This window comes from Streptopelia decaocto (assembly GCF_964273445.1).
Source record: "Streptopelia decaocto genome assembly, chromosome: 3".
Classification (NCBI taxonomy): domain Eukaryota; kingdom Metazoa; phylum Chordata; class Aves; order Columbiformes; family Columbidae; genus Streptopelia; species Streptopelia decaocto.
This window is the reverse complement of record NC_138656.1, coordinates 56059005-56082869: the sequence shown is the minus strand read 5'-3', so window position 1 is coordinate 56082869 and position 23865 is coordinate 56059005. Positions and strand designations below refer to the sequence as shown.

The window sequence follows — 23865 nt, the reverse complement described above, 5'->3', positions numbered from 1 at the left end:
GATTAGCAGAAATATACCACTCCAGGTTAAACCTAGTGCAACTGAGCTCTGGAGTGTGGGTATGACTTATGGGGACTCTGTCTTAGACACCCAAATCGTATCTACAGCCCCTCCTTTAGAGAAGCAAACGTTTTGGAACTCATGCTGTCACTTGTCACTTGCAATTCATTTACATAGATTCAGCTTTCCCCAGTAGCACAGCATGTGTATCTGTGTGTACATATATGTTTTAAAGGAATATGTGCTGTATACTTATTATAGAAGCAAACCCTTTAAGGCACTTTGCAGGAAGGAACCAGGTTTCCAGTTCCTTGTAACAGATTTGTGCCCTTATGAACACAATTCTTTGCTACATCGGTCATGTTTTTATTGTTTTATAAGAACTATCTATCTACAAATTTTGTTATTAAATCAGCCATTTAAAAAATGTCCAATAGGCAGAAAAGTGTTGAAATGGAAAAAAAAAAAAAAAAAAAAAGAAGAAAAATCAGAAATAACTGAGGAGGTTGTGCATTTTTTAGAAAAACAAACAAACAAACAAATAACTTCAGCTGGAGAAAAAGCATTGAAAATTTTCAACCCAAGCTGCATGTTTGTTTCTATGATTAAAAAAAACCCTGTGAAGATCAAAATCAAAGAACTACCACTTAAAATCATCTGTGACCTCTAATATTGCAAGCCAAATAAATAATGCAATAACACATAATAAACATTAAAGTATTAAAATAATTATACTGTAATACTTTGTGACAGCACACAAATTTTTTCAAATGTACTTCTAAAAAAGCCATTTCAAAAGATGCAGACAAAGCTGGAGGCAGCCAAAAGGTACAGTTCATCCATTTACTCTGTTACTCTCATGTTTTTGTTGTTATTTTTACAGCAACAGTATTGGAGTATTCTTCTGTGGACCCAAGACTCTCTCTAAGATCATTCAAAAGATGTGCAACTCGTATTCATCAGTTGATCCAAGAGGAGTTCAGTTTCACTACAACAAAGAAAGTATCTAAGCTGTACTTCTCAACTACATAATAGGTGCTACCAAATTGCATATTTTTTTCCTCACCTTCTCCTGTCCTAAACTCATTCTGTAGCATTCATGTCAGATATTAGCAGTTGTAAGTTGAAGTAGGTGTGTTGACTCCAGTGGAAAAATACCATCCTCTGCCAACTTAAGATATGGACCCCATCCTTAGCCTTTCCTTTGAAGAACTGAATGGTCGATATTCCATTTCTTACTTGACTGTGCTGTGAATCCATCCACACCTGTGTGAAAGCAAGCACAAACCACTAAACTTTGAAGAAAAAGGCATGAGTAATATGAACATTTAGAACTGTACTTCACTGTTGTCTATGATCAAACTACTACCACAGGCAATACTCGTGTTCCTACTGCTTAAATTGTGCCCAGCCATTGAAGGTATTTTCCTTCCTGGTGTTCTAATTTTGCACTTCTTACAGCATCCACATCCACATCAGCTTTTGTGCTGTAGCAGTACTGTTTAAACACACCTGTTCAACAAAATCCTTTTGCCCTGCCAAACTATGCATAATTTAAACTTGCCATTTCTTCAGTGGTGGTGGCTGTGCATGCCATAAGTTAGTATGTTCTGAGGGTTAATATGTTAAGGGGACCCCAGAAATTTTTGCACTCAGCAAACAGATCTCCTGAGACAGGCAACAGAAACTGTGGAAAAAAGTTTCAGGTGTCTTTTAAATTGGGCATGGAAGAATGGGCTTTAAAAGATACAGAATCACAGATATCATGGAGTGATTGAGGTGGGAAGGCACCCCTGGAGATCATCTACTCCAACCCCCCTGCTCAGAGCTGATTCTGTGAAAACAGGAGTGACATTTACATTCTTCCAGTTCTCAGGAACACCATGACCTTTTGAAGATATTGAAGAATGGCCAGCTCCCTCAGCGCTCTTGGGTGCATCCCATCAGTTCCCATGGCTTGCTTTAAATGCTCCCTAACCTGATGCTCTTTCACTGAGGGTAAGTCTTAGTTACCCCAAATTTTCCCACTTGCCTCATGGGCCTGGGATCTCTGAAGGTCAGCCTTACCTGTAAAGACCAAGGTGAGAAAGGCATTGAATACCTCAGCCTTCTCCATGGCTTGCGTACCAGGTCTCCCACCTATTCAGCAGTGGGTCAATGTTGTGCTACGCATCCTTTTGCTACTTATGCATGCACAGCAGCCCTTCTTGATGACTTCACTTCTCTCACCAAACTCAACTCCTGATGACCTTTAGCTTCCCTAGCCCCATTCCTGCACACTCAGTGTCTCTATACTCCCCCTGGGCTACCTGTCCCTTTTGCCACCTCTTGTACAACCACCTTTTTGTGCTTGAGTTTTGTCAGGAGGAACTTTTTCATGCATGCAGTCCTCCTACCACCTTTATTTGATCTACTCCACAGCAAGATGGATGATTTTTGAGCTTGGAGGAGGTGATTCTTGAAAATCATCATGTTTGACTGAACTCTTCTCTAGGACCATATTGCATGAGGTCCTTCCAAGCAGGTCCTTCAACAAGCCAAACTTTGGTCTCCTAAGCCCAGGGCTGTGATCTTGCTATTTGCCTCACAACTCTTTGGGCCTGGTCATCCAGCTAGTTCTTTACCCAGTAAAGAGTATGCCCATCCAAGCCATAAGCTGCCAGTTTCTTCAGAAGAATGCTGTCGGAACAGGGGAAAAACAAAATAAAAAATACGGGACTGTTGTTACATTCATGTAAGATAGAAAAGTGAGAAAAATATTTCCCTATACCCCAGCCTAGAAAGATAAAGAAAAACTATATTCCAGTTGGACTGCAGTGTGACAGAGCTCACTTGGATCACATAATGCATTTACCCAGCCACACAATAAAAATAGAAGTCTGAAAACATCCTATATCTGTCAGCACTTGAATAAAACAACTGACAACATTATATATGTATACTTATACACAAACACAAAAATGTCCACTAGAGAGGACATAACTATATAGACAAAAGAAACAGAATAATAAAAATTATGCCACAGAAGACTCCAATGTTATTTTATATCTTTTCTATTAGGGGATACAGTTTGTGTGAACTGAGATTGTTCTACAAGATACGGTTATATTATTATTAAGTTTAGGACAATGCATCTTTGTTTTAAAATTGTTGAAGTTTTTTTTTTTAAATGCCTGCCTATGTGAAATGATTAATGTGGTGCATACTGTGTAGCAGTCAAGTGAGTAGAGAATTAGAGTCTCTGCCAGTTCACCTAGAGGCATTTATCTTTTACTTTTTTCCCTGGTGCCCGTGCTGAGCCTCAGGGTAAGCTGACACATTTTTTAATATAAATTAAGCTGCTTTTTTTAATTTGTGTTGAAAATCTTGAAGGAAATGAGAAATGTGTGTAGGCACCAATACCAGCTGCCATTGCATGAAAGAAAGAGGTGACAATTTCCTGCAGATTCTGAATGATTGTTTTAATGGGGTTGGATCGGAGGTAACAAGCACAAAGATATTGTGCTGCCAGAAAAACAGGATCTGTTCTCCCCCTAGCCTCATGCAACAAGATGTAACATTTAGCTTCTGGCTCAACATGGCATCTTTTCACTGCTTTGATTTATTCCCACTTTTGCAAATCACTGTGGTATGCTACAGGAGATGCATTTAGAGCCCTTGTTATAGTTCATTGAGTAGCACTGCTGTTATCACTACCAGAGGAGAATTTCACTTGTATCAGGACTGAGTGACCTAGAATAAAGGAAAAATAATAATAATAATAAAAGAAGTGAGGAGGTTTGTTGGACTAGGATGAAACTGCATTTAGGTTGAATGAAAATCCCTTTATTACAAATACAATTTAAATCAAAATGGGAACTAGGAAGAATTGGCTTCCTGCCTTGTTTTGAATAACACTGAGCACACAGCAGCTATGATAATGTGAGTGCATATGTAATGACTCTATTATGATGTTTATATATGGAAACATCATTCACTGTCAGGGAAAATGAAAGATATCTTCATGGATTTGTTCATTCAGCTTCTTCAGCAGGAAGTGTTCAGCCCTGTGTAGGAAAATATTAGTAAATAAAATATAGTCATAACTGCATAGACTCACCACATCCTGATACAGAAAACTAATAATAGACACGGACCGTAAATATACAGATTAATTACTTTGGCTCTTACAATAAAAAGAGTGGTATTATGACGACTGAATTTGTGTTATAATAATTCAAGTTTATTCACTAGTAAGTGTAAATCGAAATATACAGGTTTATATGTTCTGGGTCTACTCCACCTCCCAAGTCATACAGGGAGAAGAAATTATTTAAGTAAGTTTACTTCTTAGTTTACACTGAGACATTAAACAGGAACTGTGACTCCTAACAGTAAGTCCATCATATGGGGCCTGTACCATGTCATCACCATTACAAGGACCTTCCTGCTTCTTTCCTGCTTTAGATATAATTAAATGGTTAAGAGGAAATACTGTTAACTGAAAAAAAAAAAAAAAGTGACATACTTTTCATAGGTTTGAGTACTCCTGATTAGCAGGAGATTTATAAGAACTGCCTTAAAGGCAGCTTAGCTGCTCAGGAAAAGTAATAAACTAAATGACATGGTAGGTTTATAATCTCAGCTGGTCAACAATTTCAGTGATTTGTTTTTTCTTTCAGTGATTTGTTTTTTCTTTTGAGAGAGAGAAAAATCACCTGAATTTCTTCAGAAACAGAGAAAGTGAAACTAAAATTTGACTATACTTCCACCCAGCTTGCCCTGTGAAGACCAAAAGCTTAAATTAAACATGCATAGCTGGTAAAGTAACAAAGAATGCAAATCCATGACAGTCAAAGCAGCAGAGCAGGCAATGGACTGGAAGGTGCAGTACTGTGTGCAGCAGAGGCAAATTGTCCCTAGGCCTTCATCTCTTCTCCTGACACTTTGCAGACAGTCACATACCAGGCAGGAAGTCACCATGGTGTCCACTTACAAGACACTCTACCAAGGACTGGCTGGCCTAAACTGGCTAAGCTGAGGCTTTCTCACCTCAGTCAGGTTATCCATTCTGCAGCAGCAAGTCCAACTCCTCATGCATGATCACTTAATTGTCCAAGAAATTCTGCATTTCCATGGAATAAAATTGGGCATCCATTTCATTAATGCTGCAGCTACAAAAAGAATAATCTTCGAGGAATGTCTACTTACACGTTACTGAATGTGTTTGAGTGAGAGGGAACCAATTATTTGGATTTTAAAACTCTAACCCATCAAGTCTATTTAACAGGAGTCTTCTTGACCTTCAACAAAACATATCTTAGAGTGAAAAAAATCTCAGTTACACAATGGCCCTAATATATGTGAACAAATGTGTTAGTTGACATGGAAACATACTTTTTCTCCTTTCAAAAGCAAGAAAGGACAAAAAAGCTTAAACTCTTTAAAAGATACATTAATATCCTTTCAGAATACATAGAAACAAACAAAAGTTGTTTACTATAATGAACCACTCAAAGCAGCATATTTCAAAGTCTATCTGCTTCAAATATTTGCAACGATTACTTCTAAACAATAATGACTTCTAACATGGTAAGACATTTATATTCATTGAGGATAAAAGCCCTGAGCCTGCCAATACTCACACATGTGCTTTTACTGACTTCAAACAATCTTTTTACTGTCCTAGAGAACTAAATATGGTTTCCTTTGAAGCTCATGCACAGAAGACTGATGTCAGGCTCAAGGTTGGGTCCTGAAGGCTTATCTGTATTATTCAGCTATTAAACTACTGGACTATCTTGATTCTTGTCTAGAGACCATCTCTCTGGTACAGTAATTCTGAATATGAAAGACAATTTACAGTCACACTCGCCTTAAGGTACACAGATAAGATTGCATTTACACACTTTAATAATAAAGGCCTGGTTTTCAGTGGGCTTGTAGTTTCTGTTAAGCAAAAAATGTGGGTTTGGGGAGAGCTTTTATCTTTTTTTTTTTTTATTTTGGCCAAATAATGAATACACAGGTCTGAGCATTTTATTCCCTAAATATAGGCAAATAAGCAGGAGAGAGAGCAGACATGAACCTGTCCTCTGAGACAGAAGTCCTGGTCTCCAGTGTACTGCTGACTATTCCCCAGCATCGCTGCCTTGAACATTTCACCTCCTGTCCCATGCAATGGCCTGTGCCCTTGTTTGAGGCAAGGGTCCTCTGCACAAAAGCAACATCTTTCCTCCTGCTGCTGTCTGAGGCTGCAAAAACCCTCACAGAAATAAAAAAACTGAATTAAGAGGGACTTCGTGAGCAAAGACAAGGAAGCACACACAAGCCCAAATTAACACACAGTAGTTGTGGTGTAGATGCACATAGGAAATTTGCAGAAAGCTATCCACATTAGATCTCCCAAAAGCTGATGTCTGCAACTCCCTCTTACTGTAACAAGCACAATGTATTTATTCTCATGTTTCCAGGAACTGATCAAGGTTACAAAAATGAAAGACAAACTTTGAATTCCAAAGGTCACAGGCACCTAATCAACCTGCAACACATCACACTCATTAATTATACATTACTATACAATTACACTACATTTAGATAAAAAATGTTTAGATTGAAGAATGCCCACCATTTGCTCATTAATATTAGTAAAATATCCATGCAATTTTCTGAGTTTGTGTGCTGCTAAGGCAATTCAGAGTGCTACGCAGAACGCATACCAATGCAGAGCTAGCCATTTAAGATGACTCTTTTTAGATTCTTTACCATGCTGGCAAGAGGAAGATAGTTAAGAGGCACAGTTGGACAACTTTGAATGTAATATCAAAGGTCTGAGGATGAAACAAACAAATGTACGCTGTGATACTGGTCAACACAGAAGTTCCTTTAATATATAAATAGTGTAGAGAACAGCTAGATTTGACTGAACTGGACCTTGTGTGATACAAACATGCCCAAGTACAATTTATCTGATAGGAATGTGTATTGACTATTTTATCATGTAATAGAAACTGTGGTTGTCACTACAAAGATCTATCTATAGTACAAGACATCAAGCATAATCACAAATGCTGGCCACCCTGTGTATATTACAGCAAGTACATCATCCTTTTATAACATTGTGCATTCCTAAAGGAGCCTGGAACACTTTAAAAATGGCCTGATGCTGGGAGGTGCTGAGCTGAAAGAGCTTTTAGTGAAACCAGAAGATCTGTATCTGCTCGGCATTCTGCAGAAACAGACCTTCGGAGTCCAGACAATTAAATTAGCTGGAGTTTTGCCAAAATGAGGACAGTAGAATTTGGCTCAGTTAGTCAATGTCAGTGCAGAATGATATATTGCAAATATTGAACACTGAACTTTAAAGGAAAAAAATTAATTCACTTCAAATTGTCTGGCTTGTTTATAATGAAATAGCCAGTGCCTTACTACATGCTGATTGTCTTACTGCTACACATGTAGATAGCCATCAATAATTAAGTCTTTAAGTGAGGAGACACCTTTTTGGGGATGGATGCAATTATATCCATATCTATAATAAATATTATATTAATAATGTTGCTACACCAGACTCCAGTTCAGCAGAGCATTTGTGCTTATGCTTAGTTGAAAGCATGTAAGATGTGATTTTGTTTCAAGGTGGTTAGACATATGCTCAAGGTCAGTCCATATCTTGAGAACTTTGTTCAAGAGAGACACCAAATGCCTCCACAGGGAAGTTTTCCCTTAATTGGAGAGATTTTTCTCACAGGGTTAGTGAAGAAACTGGAAATCTCCTCAGTTTTGCATGCCACATATATCTTGTCTTATATAGGAATATGAAATTGGTTGTCCCCTTTTCTGGGGAGCCAAGTAAGACCAGTCTCAGTTCTTAGATTTGCATTTCACAGAATCAGAGAATCACAGAATGTTAGGGATTGGATGGGACCTCGAAAGATCATCTAGTCCAATCCCCCTGCTGAAGCAGGAACACTTAGATGAGGTTACTCAGGAAGGCGTCCAGGTGGGTTTTGAATGTCTCCAGAGTAGGAGACTCCACAACCTCCCTGGGCAGCCTGTTCCAGTGCTCTGTCACCCTCACTGAGAAGAAGTTTCTTCTCAAATTTATGTGGAACCTCTTGTGTTCCAGTTTGTACCCATTACCCCTTGTCCTGGTTGTCACCCAGAAGAGCCTGTCTCCATCCTCGTGACACTCACCCTTTATATATCTCTAAACATTAATGAGGTCACCCCTCAGTCTCCTCTTCTCCAAGCTAAAGAGACCCAGCTCCCTCAGCCTTTCCTCATAAGGGAGATGCTCCACTCCCTTCATCATCTTCGTTGCCCTGCATTGGACCCTCTCCAGCAGTTCCCTGTCCTTCTTGAACTGAGGGGCCCAGAACTGGACACAATATTCCAGGTGTGGTCTCACCAGGGCAGAGTAGAGGGGAAGGAGAACCTCTCTCGACCTACTAACCAACCCCCTTCTAATACACCCCAGGATGCCATTGGCCTTCCTGGCCACAAGGGCACAGTGCTGGTTGTAATGAGAAAGAAATAAGACATGCAATTTTGATGTCTGTCTGTCTAATGGCTCCCTTTTCTGCCTCTCTACTACTCAGCAAATATTGCTTAATTTGCGAACCAATTTCAGCCAAGATACAAGGTACAGAATCTTATTCTAAACTCTTATACAGCCCATACCACCAAAAGAGGTCTTAAGGTTTTAAAAAGCTTTAACAAGTGGGCAATGTCACAGAGCAGTCACTCAAACAAAAACCATCTGAACACATGCAACTGAGAACCTGCATCTTTCTGGGCATGGAAGGCACACCAAACTCAGAGCATAAGGCTGGACCTTAAAAATTAGTGACACCGAAGAAGAAAATGAGGCTTTACTAGCTAAACATCTCATCACAGGCACTCAGTAAAAAAATGCAGCAAAAGAGATAATTGTTCCTTTGTACATGGGAGGGACAAGACTAATACTGGTATATTGCAAATTGTTCTGTTGTACACCTTAGAATGTTAAGAAATTAGGGTAAAGAAAAGAGCCACAAACATATTCAAAGACTTCAGAAAATACCTTGCAATTAAAGGGCTCAATCAGCCTAGTATATAAAAAATTAGATTAAGAGATGACTCTATAATAGCATACAAGTCCTTTCATGTGGAGAAAATCTAGGCAGTAGCAGGCTCTTTAGTGTATTAAAGCATAACAATAACAATTTCAAATAGGAAATAAGGCACTCACTTTTAACAGAAGAGGTGATCAGCTGCTGGAAGGCCCCATTGGAAATGGTAAAACCTGTATCTCTTGCTGTCATCCAGGCAAGCCTGGGGAAGTTCCATGCTAGCCAGACACAAGTTTGGCCCAGTTAAGTGGGAGTTATTGGCACAGCTGGGTTACAGGGTTCACATTATTGGCTGCTACTACTTAGGCATCAAGGGTAAAAGGTGGAGTTGTTCCTTTGGGGTTCAAAATACTTTGAATGTATGTTTTCTCATAATATCCTTGCAAGTGGAAAATTTATTACTTCTAGTTTTAGATGGGGAACTGAGACATAGAAATGCCAAGTGGTCTGCCTCAAGCTCTCAAAGGAACAGCAGAAAAAGTATTAAATCACAGCCTTTCGGGTCCAAGACTGTTGCTTGAAATGCAATCTTGCTTTTCCATAGATTGGATCACGTATATTTTACATGGCCCTTAAAAATATCTCTGAGCTTTCTGAATGAACATAAAACTGAACTGAATTATTTTCCTTTTAGTGGCAACAGTAATATTGTTATTAGGCAGCATGGTCTGAAAGGCAAGTATTTTGATTCCCAGACCAGCATGATACATGCTTGCTCACTTTTAAATTATATGTATAAAGTATTTACTTGAAAAGTAGGTCCTCTGGCATATGAGTGATTTGTGTGATAAAATAGGAGACTTAAAACAAACAAAAAGTATCAGAAAATAAACAAGATTTGGGGTTTTCTACTAAGAAATATTATGCAAATATCTGAGTACATATTTTGATGCTGGACTTAAGCCTGATCCTACTCTGAGTAAAGAGCACAAGAAAATGCTTGTTGCCTCACAGAGTAACACAATCCAGCTAAACACCACATAGCACAGCAATGCACTGTCAGGACAGCCAAGATTTCATTTCAAGATAGGACAGATCAGAACATTTTTGAGCGTACTAAAACTCACCTTTAAATATTTCATGTAAAGAATACAGAATAACAAATAACAAAGCCAGATAACTAACTAACATTCTGCTTTAGTTTCCTGGGATGGACTTACCCCTTTTATGACCATTTGAGGCTACACTGCTTTTGTTTGCTTTCTGATTTCTGCCACCTTACTTGTATTAGGTTGGTGCAAAAGTAATCGCGGTTTTGGACAGTGAATTTTAAACCATTATAAGTAGGCTCAAATATAACTTTATTAATCAAAACAGGAATCATTACAGTCAACACATTTTTGCCAATGAGAAATAAATTTGTTAATTCCTGTAGCATAAAAATCCTGCTGGTTGAAGTGTTTTCCACAATTCCTTTTGCACCAACCTAATACTTCAGAGAATTTTTTAAGATTGCAAAGGTGGACCTGGTTATTTCTTATGTCTATCCTCCATTAACAGCTTAAAACAAATTCTAAGAGAACCAGATATTAAGACTTCATCCCAACTCTTTATCACCTGTTATTAGCTCCATAGTACTCCAAACTAATGGTATTTGGTTATTACCCTGCTTAAAGGTACATTAAAGCTGTGTCTGCAATAATACTATTCAGAAGAATAAATTCATTCCTTCTCATTCTATTCACTAATATTTTCTATTAAATTAATGCTAGTGAAGGAAAGATTTAGTACACTTCACCTTTTGCAGAAGTAATCAGAAAACATTTATGAACATTTACAGATGTAATGACAGGAACAGAGCAGAAGGCATTTTATTATGCTGATATTTCTTTTGACTGACATTAACTAGTGTACAAAAATCCAAAGCTCATGGGAGAAAATGGATCTATAATTTTCAAAATTCCCTATCAATGAAATAAATTTGAGGTGGGGGAAAGCAATTTATACCTTACTGTGTAAGTTCAACTCCACTAGCTGCCAATACCACAAAGCACCAGGACATACTGCTAAGCAGAGGAATGAAAACTACTCTAAAAGACAGTATCAATCTAGAAATTCAGTCATTGAGAGCTTGCTTCATGAACTGAAGCTAATTAATGCTCTCATGTAGGGTTGAACCCAAACCATCAGAATGATAGCAGCTCCACAGCTGAATTACTTTTTTAGTATGCTGCCACTTAACATGCCACCCAGTCACTTTAAAATGATGCTGCACATGACTTAAATTGTGCTACAGGAATTGAAAATATGGACAATTAAAGTGAAAATCTCCTAAAAACCAAACATGACCTAAGGTATTTAAATACAGAATGACTTTATATTGCAAACAAAGCTTTCTGCAAAAGCATCTTTTAACTATCTGTACAGAGTTACTCCTTGCACAGCTCTGTTTGGAAGCTCTAGAAAAGGAAACTTTGTCAGCTGAGTCTTACATAGCTACTTCAGTAAAGGAGTTGAATATCCTAATATCAAAGCACAATGATGATGCTGACAGTGTGAACTATGTAATTCTATTAAACTGAATAATTTGTCTGTGCAGATGTCTGGAAGAATGGGAAAATAAAAACCAAGGGTAGACTAAGCAGATCTCTTTACCTCAGGAGTGAGAAACAGCACAAATCATTCTTACAAAGGGTATGAATCTGGAATATTTGCCAGTTACTTTCACATTTTGCAAAATGACTTTAACTTGGGACATTGTCCACAACAATGCTTTCAAGCCCATCCAGTTTATTTGCATTCCTGGCTGCTCTTGTTTGGATACTTTGCTTTCTGAAATAGACATGAATGAGATTTCAGTGTGTGTTTAGGCTGGGAGAAGATGATCAGATGTATATGGCTATAAAACCACATCTGCTAATGTCTCTAAACGATGCTACAGCTGCTGAAAAACATAACATTTACTTGTCTATATTATCAACTAAATCAAAATTATATTTATAACTGGATTTTTTATCAGATACATGGGATTATCAAAGGTAACATTTCAAAAGCATTGAATTAGGTGACTAAATCACATTGACTTTCAATACAATGCAGGCAACTATGTGACACAAATATGTGACATATAGATTAGTATTTTCAGTTCTAACCTGTGTCAAAGGTATGAGGCCTCGTGCTGAGTTGGGAAACAGCATATTGTAATTGGGAAGAAGCCAAAGCCCTTAAGGATTGGGAGAGGCAGAAGAAGTGTAACAAGGGGCACAGCATTTGCAGTGGCCATTGTTCAGTGAAGTGTGGTTTTGCTCTCAACCAGGAATGGCTGGAAGGTTTGCTCATGGTGCCCTGAAAGAGCATTAGTGTCATCTTTTGTCTGGTGTTTGGATTTGTTTAGGTAAACTAAGCCAGCTTGTGAGATCCAAATGACCATGGTTTTGGCAATCCCTTGTCATGGTCAGAAGATAGGAAGACCAGGCCCTTAGCGGGGAAAAAGTGGACAATGAGGCCACAGTCAGTGGCAGAACGGGTGGTAGGGCAGCAGGGGCTGCAGAAGGCTATAAAGAACACAGAGGCCCAGCAACTACTCTTATTCTAGCTATTGGACTGTGCTCAGATATGCTAGGCAAGGTAGTGTCACACATGGAGAAGGAATGCAACATGGCAGCAGCTCCTTCACAGATGTTTCAGAGTGCTGCCTTTGTGTGACTGGCATGGTGCATGGCACAGGCCATCCCTGACTGTAGCAATGTGACTGAGGATGTCTACTGGTGATGATTTAAACAGGAAATGTTCTCTACAGACTCACATCCAGGACAACATCACTGCAGCTCACCCAGAAGCACGTTGAATCATTGTTGAATCATTGATTTTGCAACAGCTTTCTAACTGTACCAGACAAAGAAAAGGTTTGCTTCCAGCAACATCTCTAGCCTTGAGGAAATGATATAACACGCAGAAAACTAATAGGAATTTTGACCTGGGCTTCAAAGCAATGAAAACCATGTCCAGAATGGTGAATTACTGGAGGATAATGGTGTACCCCAGAAAAACAGTCTCTGCAGGTTGACTGGAAAAGAAACCTGTATTTCTGGGGCAGGTAAAATTCCAAGAGAGGCAACCAGGTTTAGTTCACTGTATGGATGACTGGCAAGTGACATACCAGTTTACCCCATACAGGATTCTCAGTACCATAGGTAGATGTCCTGATGAGGATACCAGAGAATGAAGAAATCAGGGCTTCCCAACGCCAGATCTTGATTCCCTGGAAGACAAAATCATTCAATAACAACAGCATGCCAGCCTGCATTAGGAAGAGCAGATCAAGGGAGGTGATCCTTCCCTTTTTCTCAGTGCTGCTGAGACACATTTGGAGTGCTGGGTCCAGTGCTGGGCTACCCAGTATAAGAAAGATATGGATATAGCAGAGTGAAGCCCCGAAAAGGCCACAAAAAACATTTATGGGACCAAAGCACTTTTCACGAGAGGACAGGCTGAGAGAGATGGGATTGTTCAACCTGGAGAAGAGAAGGCTCAGGGCAATCTTATCAGTGTGTGTAAGTACCTGATGGGAGAAAATGAAGAGAAGAGATCCAGACTCTTCTCAGTGGTTCCTAGTGACAGGACAAGAGGAAACAGGCACAAACTGAAACACAGGACTAGATTATCTCAAGAGATCCCTTCCAACCTAAATAATTCTGTGATTCTTTAAAGACATTGCTGTATTTCTTCTTTGTCATTTAACAAGTCTCAGGGTCATCTATGGAATTGTCTCCCTTTCCATTATTATACATAAGGCAACACCAGGAAACATTAAACCTTCAGAAAAAAATCAGGGACCAGAAGTAAAAGGGTGATCTAATATACCCCCAGTCTGAAGGAGAAGTTCACAGAATCTCAGAATCACACAATGTAAGGGATTGGAAGGGGCCTCAAAAGATCATCTAGTTCAATTCCCCTGTTGGAGCAGGAACACCTAGATGAGGCTACACAGGAATGTGTCCAGGCGGGTTTTGAATGTCTCCAGAGAAGGAGACTCCACAACCTCCCTGGGCAGCCTGTTCCAGTGTTCTGTTACCCTCACTGAGAAGAAGTTTCTTTTCAAATTTAAGTGGAACCTCTTGTGTTCCAGTTTGAACCCATTACCCCTTGTCCTACCATTGGTTGTCAAACTTGAACAGAGCTGGATTCTTTGCCAAGAACCTACATGCCACACAGTATTCTCAATAGCAACACAATTCAGTGTTGAGTGTTATTTATCAAAAGCTGATCAGATTTTGGTTTCTGGTGAAAAACAATACCAAATTATCAGTAATTGTCATGTGCCACTTGAGATATCAAGGTGAGTGGGAAAGTGGAATATGTCATTTGTTTAGTAGGGAAATGTGGCCATGATAGTCTACTGCAATTTTGGAAAACAGGAAGATGTGTTAAACTCAAGTTTGTGCTGTCTAAACTAACCTAAACAATTCAAATATGTGTCTTGGCAGAGGACCTAAATGACTCCTCAGAGAAAACCTATCATAGATCTCAAAGAGAAAGCTACATGACTGGTTAAGAAGTTGCCAGATGTGTTTGTAACCAGGTCGCCTTTCTAACTATATGGAATCACTGCCTAAGTGTAAGAAAATACATTACAAGGTGTTTATCAAAGATAACAAAGAAATAGTTGCAGAAATTAGCTGATGTAAGCATATGTGAAAAGTCCCAATTGTTTCAGCTTTTAGTAAATGCATTTTGTGTTGATTTCTAGAAAAAAACATAGCAGCTAAATTTGACCCATTCTGATGCTTTGAACTGATGAAATGCAAGAGACTTGAGGAAGAGCCATTGAAAAAAAAAAACAGTCTTGAGTTAATGAATGGATATTAGCAAACTCTGTTATTTCTGAAAACCAAAAGTTATATTAACTAGCCCCTATATCAGTTGCACCTGTTCCACATCCTGCTGCCTGAGCTAGATGGAATAGTTTGATAACTTGTGGATGAGACACTTGGATGCTATGGATATTCAGACATATATCTTGATGCACTACCTTACAAACCGAGTCCTTGCATAGAGAGCTCCTCAAGTCTCTAAGACTTTTTTTCCAACAGTGTCACATAATTGACTGCAGGTTTTAGTAATATCTAATAAGGTATTTAGACTCTGTGCAGCCTAGTTACTGTGGGTTTAATCAAAGAAAGTCTCCATTTCTCTCACATCAAATATAAGGCACTTATCTCCACCCCAAAGTCCCTCAATGCCCTATTTCCACTTTTCTTATGATCTCTTGTTCACTAGAGTGACTCCACAAGTCAGTGAGCTACTTATCCAGGTGAAGTGATACCTTGGATTCCTGCTGATTTTAATTCCTCTTTTAAGGTCTTTTATTTAACACAGAAACAAAGTTTCCAAGGTACTTAGAGCAACAAACCTTCAGAGTCTTGGTTAGATCTCCATCTGTAACACTCCAAGCTTTTGTATCCTTCTCATTTATAGCTTCAGTCCTAGGAGACTCTTCCTATCCTTCAAATATTTTCCTAAATTCTTCCTGCTAGCAAGTATATGGAGTCTTTCACAAGTGCTTTCTGGTCTTGATCTTCTCATTTCACTCTTAACATGCACTAAAAGCAGGGGGCAAGAGCTAAAGCTTCCAGTGTGTACCTGTGTGCCCAGAATGAGGTCTGGGATGGCATGGTCTGGACAAAAAACACCTTAACAAGTTCTTCCTGCACATTCCTAACAATACTTTTTCCAATCACTGCCAACAACAATATTATCACTGAGCTCCCATCTACTCATATATTCAGACTGTCATTATCACCTCTGACCTCTAACGGGTCTCATTCTCAGCCTTTCTGCACAATACCTGTAAGATACTTTTTCACTCATGTAGTTAAAATTCTCATCCAATTCTCAACTCTTCATATGTTGCACACTGAAACCACCTCCTCTCTGGCTTTCATAAATGCTTCCTTGTCCCACTTGTCATATCCATCCTTCATTATGTATCTATCTACCTCTTGCTTTGGCCAGATCCCTCCTCTCCTTACATCTTCCACGGCTTCACCTTTTATATTGCAACATACGCCACAAACCCTCACATTCACTCACCACTGTACAAAGATTTCTGAGTCTGCTTTCTGGAAATTTACTCATTGTTGAGACACCAGATGGTTCATGAGAGCAACCCATGTTTCAAAGAAGCACCCTGATGTTTTCTCCCCTCTGCTCTCCCTGTAAACCTCTGCAAAGCTCCCTTATTGTACTGTTCAGATCCTTCTTTTGTGATGCTATAGGAAAAATACTACCTCACTGAGACCACAGCTTGTCATGATGACCAGCACTAACTCCTTATTCTCTTATTCTCTTAATCTGTCAAAAGCTACTTTTCCCTCTTCTTCTAGACTCGCATGGAAAGGCCTTCCTGACAGAGGTCATCTTCTGCTGTGCTAGTACAATTTCTGACATGCTGGTGTTCTGTTGGGGGCCTCTAGATGTAACTACAATTAAAACAAAAAAAACATTCTAAGGTTTGAATACAACATTGGATAGTGTCTATTTAATACACTGGGCTAAATGGACACATTCATTAGCAGTTTGAGCAGAGCTGTGGCTTCAGATTAACTTCAAACAAGAGTTTCACAAGTGAAGATCCAGAAAGAAATCAGTTTATCCCCATCCACCTCTATTTTCAGATCACAGTATGACAGAATAAACCTGGAATTGAGCAGATCACTGTTGTATTTTCAAACACATTAGTATGTTTAGGTTCAAAACCAAATCAACCTAGGACAAGACAAAAGAATTAAAAAGTATTCCCACCTGGTAGAAATCAGCACAGTCACCATTACTTTAACAGAACTGTAGCAATTTATGGCAGGGAAAGCCTAAGCACAATATATATTAAAAAAAAATCACAATGTTTATTAGGTGAACAATAACTTGCTGATGATTTTAATTTTAGTTCAGCACTTCCATTAGTATGGACAGAGAAATCATTGAAGTTAGCTTTACTGTCCCATACTCATCACTACAGCAGTGGTGGTGATTTCCCACCTCAGAAATGCATAGTCAGAATGCTGTGATAGCTACAACACCCTAATGATATTAATATAAATAAATCAAGGTTCAAAGACGAGCACCATGTTTTATTTAATTAGCTGCACTGGATGGAAAAAGCTGACTTAAAATCTGAGAGTTAATGAAATGCCTTCTTTTTCAAAACAGATTTTTGAATCAGTCTTCTTATCCTTTTCTTAGCAAAATAAAAATTCTGACCTAGTCTACTTAGGAGCTCCCAAAGAGCAGAGCAACTATGATTAACAACCTACCCTTTCATGTGGTATATTCAGTAAACCTGAACTTCCAGGTTTTGCAGCTTGGATTTTGCTTGCTAAATCTTCCTTTCTTGTTTACTGTAAGCGTCTAGCATTGACCTTCTGCTTTTTACTTCTGCTAGGCGGAATATATGGCATTCATGCTCTGGCAGCCTAACTCGACATAAGGACATACAGTGGAGTCAGTGAACTTTTTGTTCCTTGCTAACGACTGTGCAGCTCACTCGCCATGGAACAAGAGTGGCACCCAGTGGCCAGAGAGCTTGGTCCAATACTCATGTCCTGAAGTTTCTGCCTTTCACATTTTACAAACCCTCTTCCAGCATTTTGAAGACAGAAATCCTTCTGCGCTCAAGCTCACAGGCTCCTCTCTCACCTCTGTACTTGAAAGACAGAAGCTGGAGGACTGAAGCTAAAAGGTTTCCACTCTGTACTCTTCTTGAATATCACTTTTTCTGAGAGTATAAATAACCCACCACACTTACAAGGTGCCACTTATTTCTGAGTGATCAGCCAATGATTCACTTGCCTGATGAAAGTAAAGAAGGAGTTCAAGGACTTCACATAACCAATACATTGTCCAGAATGTCCAGATAAGGTAAACATACGTTTTTAAACTGTCCCGCAGAAAATGCAGCAGCAGGAAAGGAACACCTGGGGATGGAGCCTGCTTTGGGATCTCCCCTCTTGAGAAACAGAGAGACTCTCTGCTGCTCCCAGTTCATGGCTGGGTTTTACATGACCATAAATTAGATTGTTGCAAAGGAGGCACAGAGTGGTGAGGAACACTGATACATGTGTGACAGTACACATCTCATGTGCTTCTCAGAGGTTCATGTCATTTTGTAGTCATTTTTCACAATCTACAATCGGAGTATAATAGTCTGGATTTCAGCTGAGGTAGTGTGCTGTACTTTTAATTAAATTATCTGTGGGAGCTGTTCCAAATAGTGAGAAAGCTTTTATTTATATTTTTTTCTTTAACTTAGGGATACTTAATGCTTAAAACTGGAACATCAGTTTTAAAAACACTCTGCCAGAGAGCCTAATTAAGATGCAAACAACGATTACCTTCATGGATACTCCAAGATGGACACTTAAGTGTTGAGTGAACAAGACCAAGCTCACCAAAACACCCATATTTCACAATGCTGTAAGATTCCCAACGATAAATGGGTGATAATGGTGCAGCAGCTGGCAGTGCTGAGTCTGGGTTTGTGTTTTTGTGTCCTACTTGCAGCATGAAAATCCTCATTCTATGGAGGCCAGCAGATAACGTGAGAGTAGTCTTGTAATTCCTAAAAACTTTACCCCAAACTTTGCATTAACTGATTTTCTTTCTAAATGCCCTAGCATCTACAATGGTATGACCAAGTGGAAATTGAAACTCTCAACTAAAAATAAACTTCCTAATGTGGATAGCTACGGTTAGAGCTTGACAATGTGACCCAAGTAGATTAAATGGCTCACCAATCAAAAGGCACATCAGAAGAATCAAGCACTAAAAGAAATTCTAATGTTTTAAAATAAACATAACGATTTTTAGACATCTGCTGCGGCAATACTAAAAGCCATGGATCTTTGTGCTTCCTGTGTTATGCTACGAAAGAACTCAGCAGTCTGGACAGAAATTTCTGCCAGATTTTCTGCTATCAGAAGTCTTTGTTCCTTGAGTATTTAGCTTTTGCTACAAAACATTATTGAAGTGGGAACAAGGAAAACATTGCTCTTGATCATAATGTCGCCTGACGAATCCACAGTGGTAGACTGACAAAAGTAAGAAAATATCCCCAAAACTGGTTTGTTTTGCTCTAGGGGAAGAAATGCATGTAGTAATATTCTGTTTTATTTCACATTGAGTGTAGCCATCGCACTGAGCAGAACATGTAGTTCAAAAAAGGTATTCTAAAATGCATTGCCTCTGCCATCAAAGAGCAAGAAACCATCTTACAGATCCTCTACAGAGTTAATAGTGAAGATGTTTTGTGACAGTTTTGCACTTTCTTGCAACCTGTGACTTCTGAAATTACTGTGACTATGCAAATGTACATCTCTCTGCTGTCATCTTACCTTTTTCCCATTTGCTAATTTATTTTCTTCAGCATTTTACCTGGTCACAGAAGTTTGCCTGAGGAAGGACAGCCATGTTTGTATCGTGCCTGGTGCAATGGGGTCCTAAGATCCATTTAGGAACCTTATAAAGTAGTGTAATAGAAATAATAAATATTTTATTTTAACAAACAATATAAAAGTGTCTTTGAGAACTAACTGAAGAATAGAGGCCTTGTGGTATGAAAATACTTCCAGAAGAGTGGAAAAAAAATATTTTCTGTATCTGTTCTCTTTTGGGTGTTATATTTCTTTATCATTTTTTCAATGCAATCTGGCCATTTACGTACTATTGTTTACCTTAAGTTGATGTAAAATAGTTGTCAAATAGATTTATTCTGTCTTAGAATTCAAATGGAATGTGGCATTTCAAAACCATGATGTGAACCCTGTTTTCTACAACACCATGCCATAACATAAAACTAGTAACTATAATCCCAAGCAACACAATCATTTTAGGTAGCAATATTGTACTTCCTTTTAGAGAGGGTTATTTTTAAGTTGTAAAAACCTGAACATAGAACCAGTAAATAAAAAATATCTATGACTGAGCTCAGCAAGTCTGTAAAATTAAAACCTGCCACAGAAATTCCAGAATTACTGTGGAAACCTTTCACTAATCATGTGCTTTTTCAAAATTATGGATGCAACATTCGCTCCAACCCTTGCAATGCTGGCAGGCGAACCTGAACTGCAGCTGCAGTCAAGAAAAGAACACCATGTAGTCCCGTAAGGGTGTCTCTGCCCAAGTGACCTAAGGACCTGAGTCTGAGTTTCTTCAGATGCCCAGTTTGTCTTTCCACAGCATTTAACTGATCTGTGGAAAACATGCTGAATGTTTCATTGGTTTCAAAATCAGCAGGCTCTCTCTCTCTAAGGTCAAGACACAACTGAATGATGAAGTAAGTCAGATGGTGGATTCTTGCCATTCTCAAAACAAAGTATTTCACTAGCATTCCAGAATTCTGGTTTGGATTTTTCTTTTTTTTTTTTTATTTTTTTTTGGTCAACTGCTCTCACCCGGGAGGGAGGGAGGGAGGAAGGGAGGAAGGCAGGAAGGGAGGAAGGCAGGAAGGGAGGAAGGAAAGAAAATTAAAAACTTCTTTAATAGATTCTTGGGCCAAGCTCCAGCATCAAAAAGTAGTTGCCCAAAGTCTAACTTGAGGGGTCATCAAAGTTTTATTATTGCTATTTATGGTAGTGCTCTCCACATTCCAGCTGCTTTCTACATATTTAAGGACTGTTCTGACCATGGTGCTCATAACCCTTTGTTGTTACACAAATACCAAAAAGTCAGTCCTGTCACCAAAGACCTCACATTCAAAGCAGGTAAGACAGCTATAAGGCAACGAATGTACAGAAGCATGCACAGTATCTCCCAATGATCATGCAGCAGATCACTGGGACAGCTGGGAAGAAAATCTTTATCTCCTCACTTATGGGTCACTGTCTTGCATGTGGCACCACAATGACTCCTCAAGGTTCTCCTCTGGACAGCAAGCTCTCGAAAACAAACCTTTCACACATAGCATTGCAGGCCACTAGAAGGCCCCCTTTTTAACAGTGTCAGAGCTTGAGATGTGACATGAAAGCTAGAGTAATGCAGAAGATCTCCTAGTAGCTTATTCTTCTTCTTGCAGACCTTGAGGTATATAAACAGAAATATCTCCCAGTGACAACTCCAACAAATCAAGAGACAACGCATTTTTCATTAAGAGGCTGAAGAGTCACCAAGTAGGTGTCAGACATTGACAGGAATAGAAAAATTCCTTACAGTTTCTTTTTCTCACATTTCTTCTGTGAACTATGTTTGGATCATAAGAAGGAAGTGCTCTTCCAGCAGGCCCTATATAACTTGCAGAGGAACTAAAGGGCTAGCATAAGCAGAATGAGTGGACTGAAGATGGGAAGGCTCACTTTTCCTCTTGCAGAATATGTAAGACTTAGTTGGAGACACCTACTAGAAATGAACAGATGATGTGATGAGTTAAGGCTTAACTCTCCCTTCAGGAGTTTTAAGGGCCACCTTGACTCTCCAAACCATATAGCTACTTCAGGAGTCTGTAAAACATTTCAACATTATTACTTCATGAAATGATTTTTCTACCAGAAGTTTTCCAAAAGTAGACCTATTAGCACAGATTGCTACATTTCATTCAAGTAATTAAGTATAAAGCTATTACATCTTGTTATTATTACAGTAAAACTTATGGCCACACAAGATACCTGGAAGCTTCTGTATGTGCATCTAATCAAGAAAGAACTTGTACTATGACAGAACAATATTTGTATACAAATAATGAGAAGACTTGAGGCTGTGAGACTAAAAAGCTCAGCCTCACTGACAGGCAAGTATGAAAACAATTAAAACAATGCTTTGACATAAAATTTTTAATGTGCTGAGAAGAAGTATTAAACTGGCATCTTCTTTGCTTGAGAGTTAAAATAGCCTGCATGCCCCAGCTGCTCATAAAGCTAATTCATCCCACGCCATTTTCACACTGGCTCCTCCTAAGATCCAGTCCATATTCCTTCAAATTTATTCATATTTCTAATAAAAAAACCACATTATTTTCTTGTAAAGTCCTTTTGGAATTAGGAAAAGTAACAAATATATTTTGAAATCCTACATTTTCACCAACAGGTGGAGCTTACATTTTAAGTTTCATTTACAATGACTTTAAATCAAGACAAATACGTTATACCTTACAAATTCAAAATTCCAGTATTTCAGGTAAGATCAGAACCATGGCATTTTATTCTAATATTATACTTTATGTAAACAATAAACCTAGGCCAGCTCATTTTCTTACTTACACTAACTGCAAAGTTCTTCTCTGTGTTTTTAATTACTGCATAATTGGATCAATTTTTATTTTTCTTGGTATGTGGCCCCTTCACATCATGTTCTCTCTCCTGTTCACTCCACTAATGTTCACACATATTATCTCTCCTACTGCGATAAATTTGATTGACCTCAGGACACGACTGAACCCACATCTGTAAAAAGATATTGATGCAGATATTTTTTATCAGCCTCTTCCACTTAATTCTTCACAGGACAACACTAAAATACATTACAGCATGTGCTGCTACCATTTAACTAGAACACACTATTGATGGCAGAAACTACATTAACGCACAAAACTATTTAGAATTTCACCCCTTATTTACGATGAGTGAGGAATTACTTTTCGTAAATCCTTTAGTGTCTTCATTTTCTTAAATATACCTAATGATTTCCTTGATTATCTGTGGCTTTCTAGTAACTGTTTAGCTTCCAGGACACATCTTCTTAGTATTTACTTGCACTGTCATAAGAATCATCAAGCATGGAATTATGAAGACAAAACAGAAAAAGAACCTTTAAATCCAGCAATTGTTCGAAAGTGACGTGGAGAGAACTTCCTTAATCCACTGCGACAAAACATATTGCAAAAATACTCTGCCAAAATGGCTTCTGATGCTACCAATGAATTTTGTGATGAGAAAACTGGACGTTTTAAAAATATATACAAAGATATAAATATGCATACACATATATATGAACACATGCACTTACATATTGGTATAGTATACTGTAGGTAAAATTCTGTTGCAACATACAATTGCTTAGCTTATATAATGTAATTATTTATAAGAACACCATTATTAAACCTGTTTCTTCAATGCAAATTTCCCAGTCAGATCAAGATATGTGTGCCATATGGCTCCAGCTGGAAAAAGTCAGATATACAGAAACATAAAAACATATTTTCAAAGAAAATGAACTACATGTTCTGATCATACTCTAAAATTAATCTATAAATACACAGAACTGAGAAGAAACGAACATTTCTGCAGCATCCAGACTAGTTACAGAAAAGGCCTAGTAATTGGCTTACTCAAATTAAAAACAAACAAGAAAGCCATCTCCACTGCTAATCTATAAGTCTAATTTAATTCCACACCTATCTGCGTATCTGTGAACCTCCGTTTCCATTCAGCTTCTATGTATTTTGAAGACATACCACCAACACCCACGTGCCTGTTCCTGCAGCCTGGTGATAACAGTTCTATCGATCTGAATAGGCATCTAACAAATCGAGTCACCACAGAAATGGATAAACTACACCCGAAACCACGGTAACCGCCAATGTGTTTTTTTATTGCCCAAAATCATCTTTGCCCCGATATTGCACACCAACAGTGAATGCCCCTTCGGGCCCGTCCCGGCCAGCAGGGCCTACAGTTCCCGCGGGGCCCTGCTCCGGGCCATCCCGCGGGGAGGCAGCAGGAACCCCTCCGGCAGGCAGCCACAGGCAAACGAGACTTTTCTGAAAATGTTTACAGTCTGTTCGCGGAAAAGGCTCCGCTGCCGGCTCGACCTGGCAGTGCTGCCCCGCTACCCACAGGCCCGCACGGAT

The 23865-nt window shown here is 38.8% G+C and overlaps 1 protein-coding gene across 1 annotated transcript in view; it reads left to right on the top strand.

Annotated features, from left to right (window-relative positions):
- Positions 1–23588, top strand: part of NOX3 (NADPH oxidase 3) — a gene marked incomplete at both ends in the record, with an annotated part of 60917 nt that extends 37329 nt beyond the window's left edge. The window contains 2 exons of the mRNA XM_082048104.1: positions 884–1002; positions 23446–23588. Coding sequence (XP_081904230.1) covers positions 884–1002; positions 23446–23588 — 262 coding nt within the window. The remainder of the gene's footprint in view (positions 1–883; positions 1003–23445) is intronic.
- Between the last annotated feature and the right edge of the window lie 277 nt (positions 23589–23865).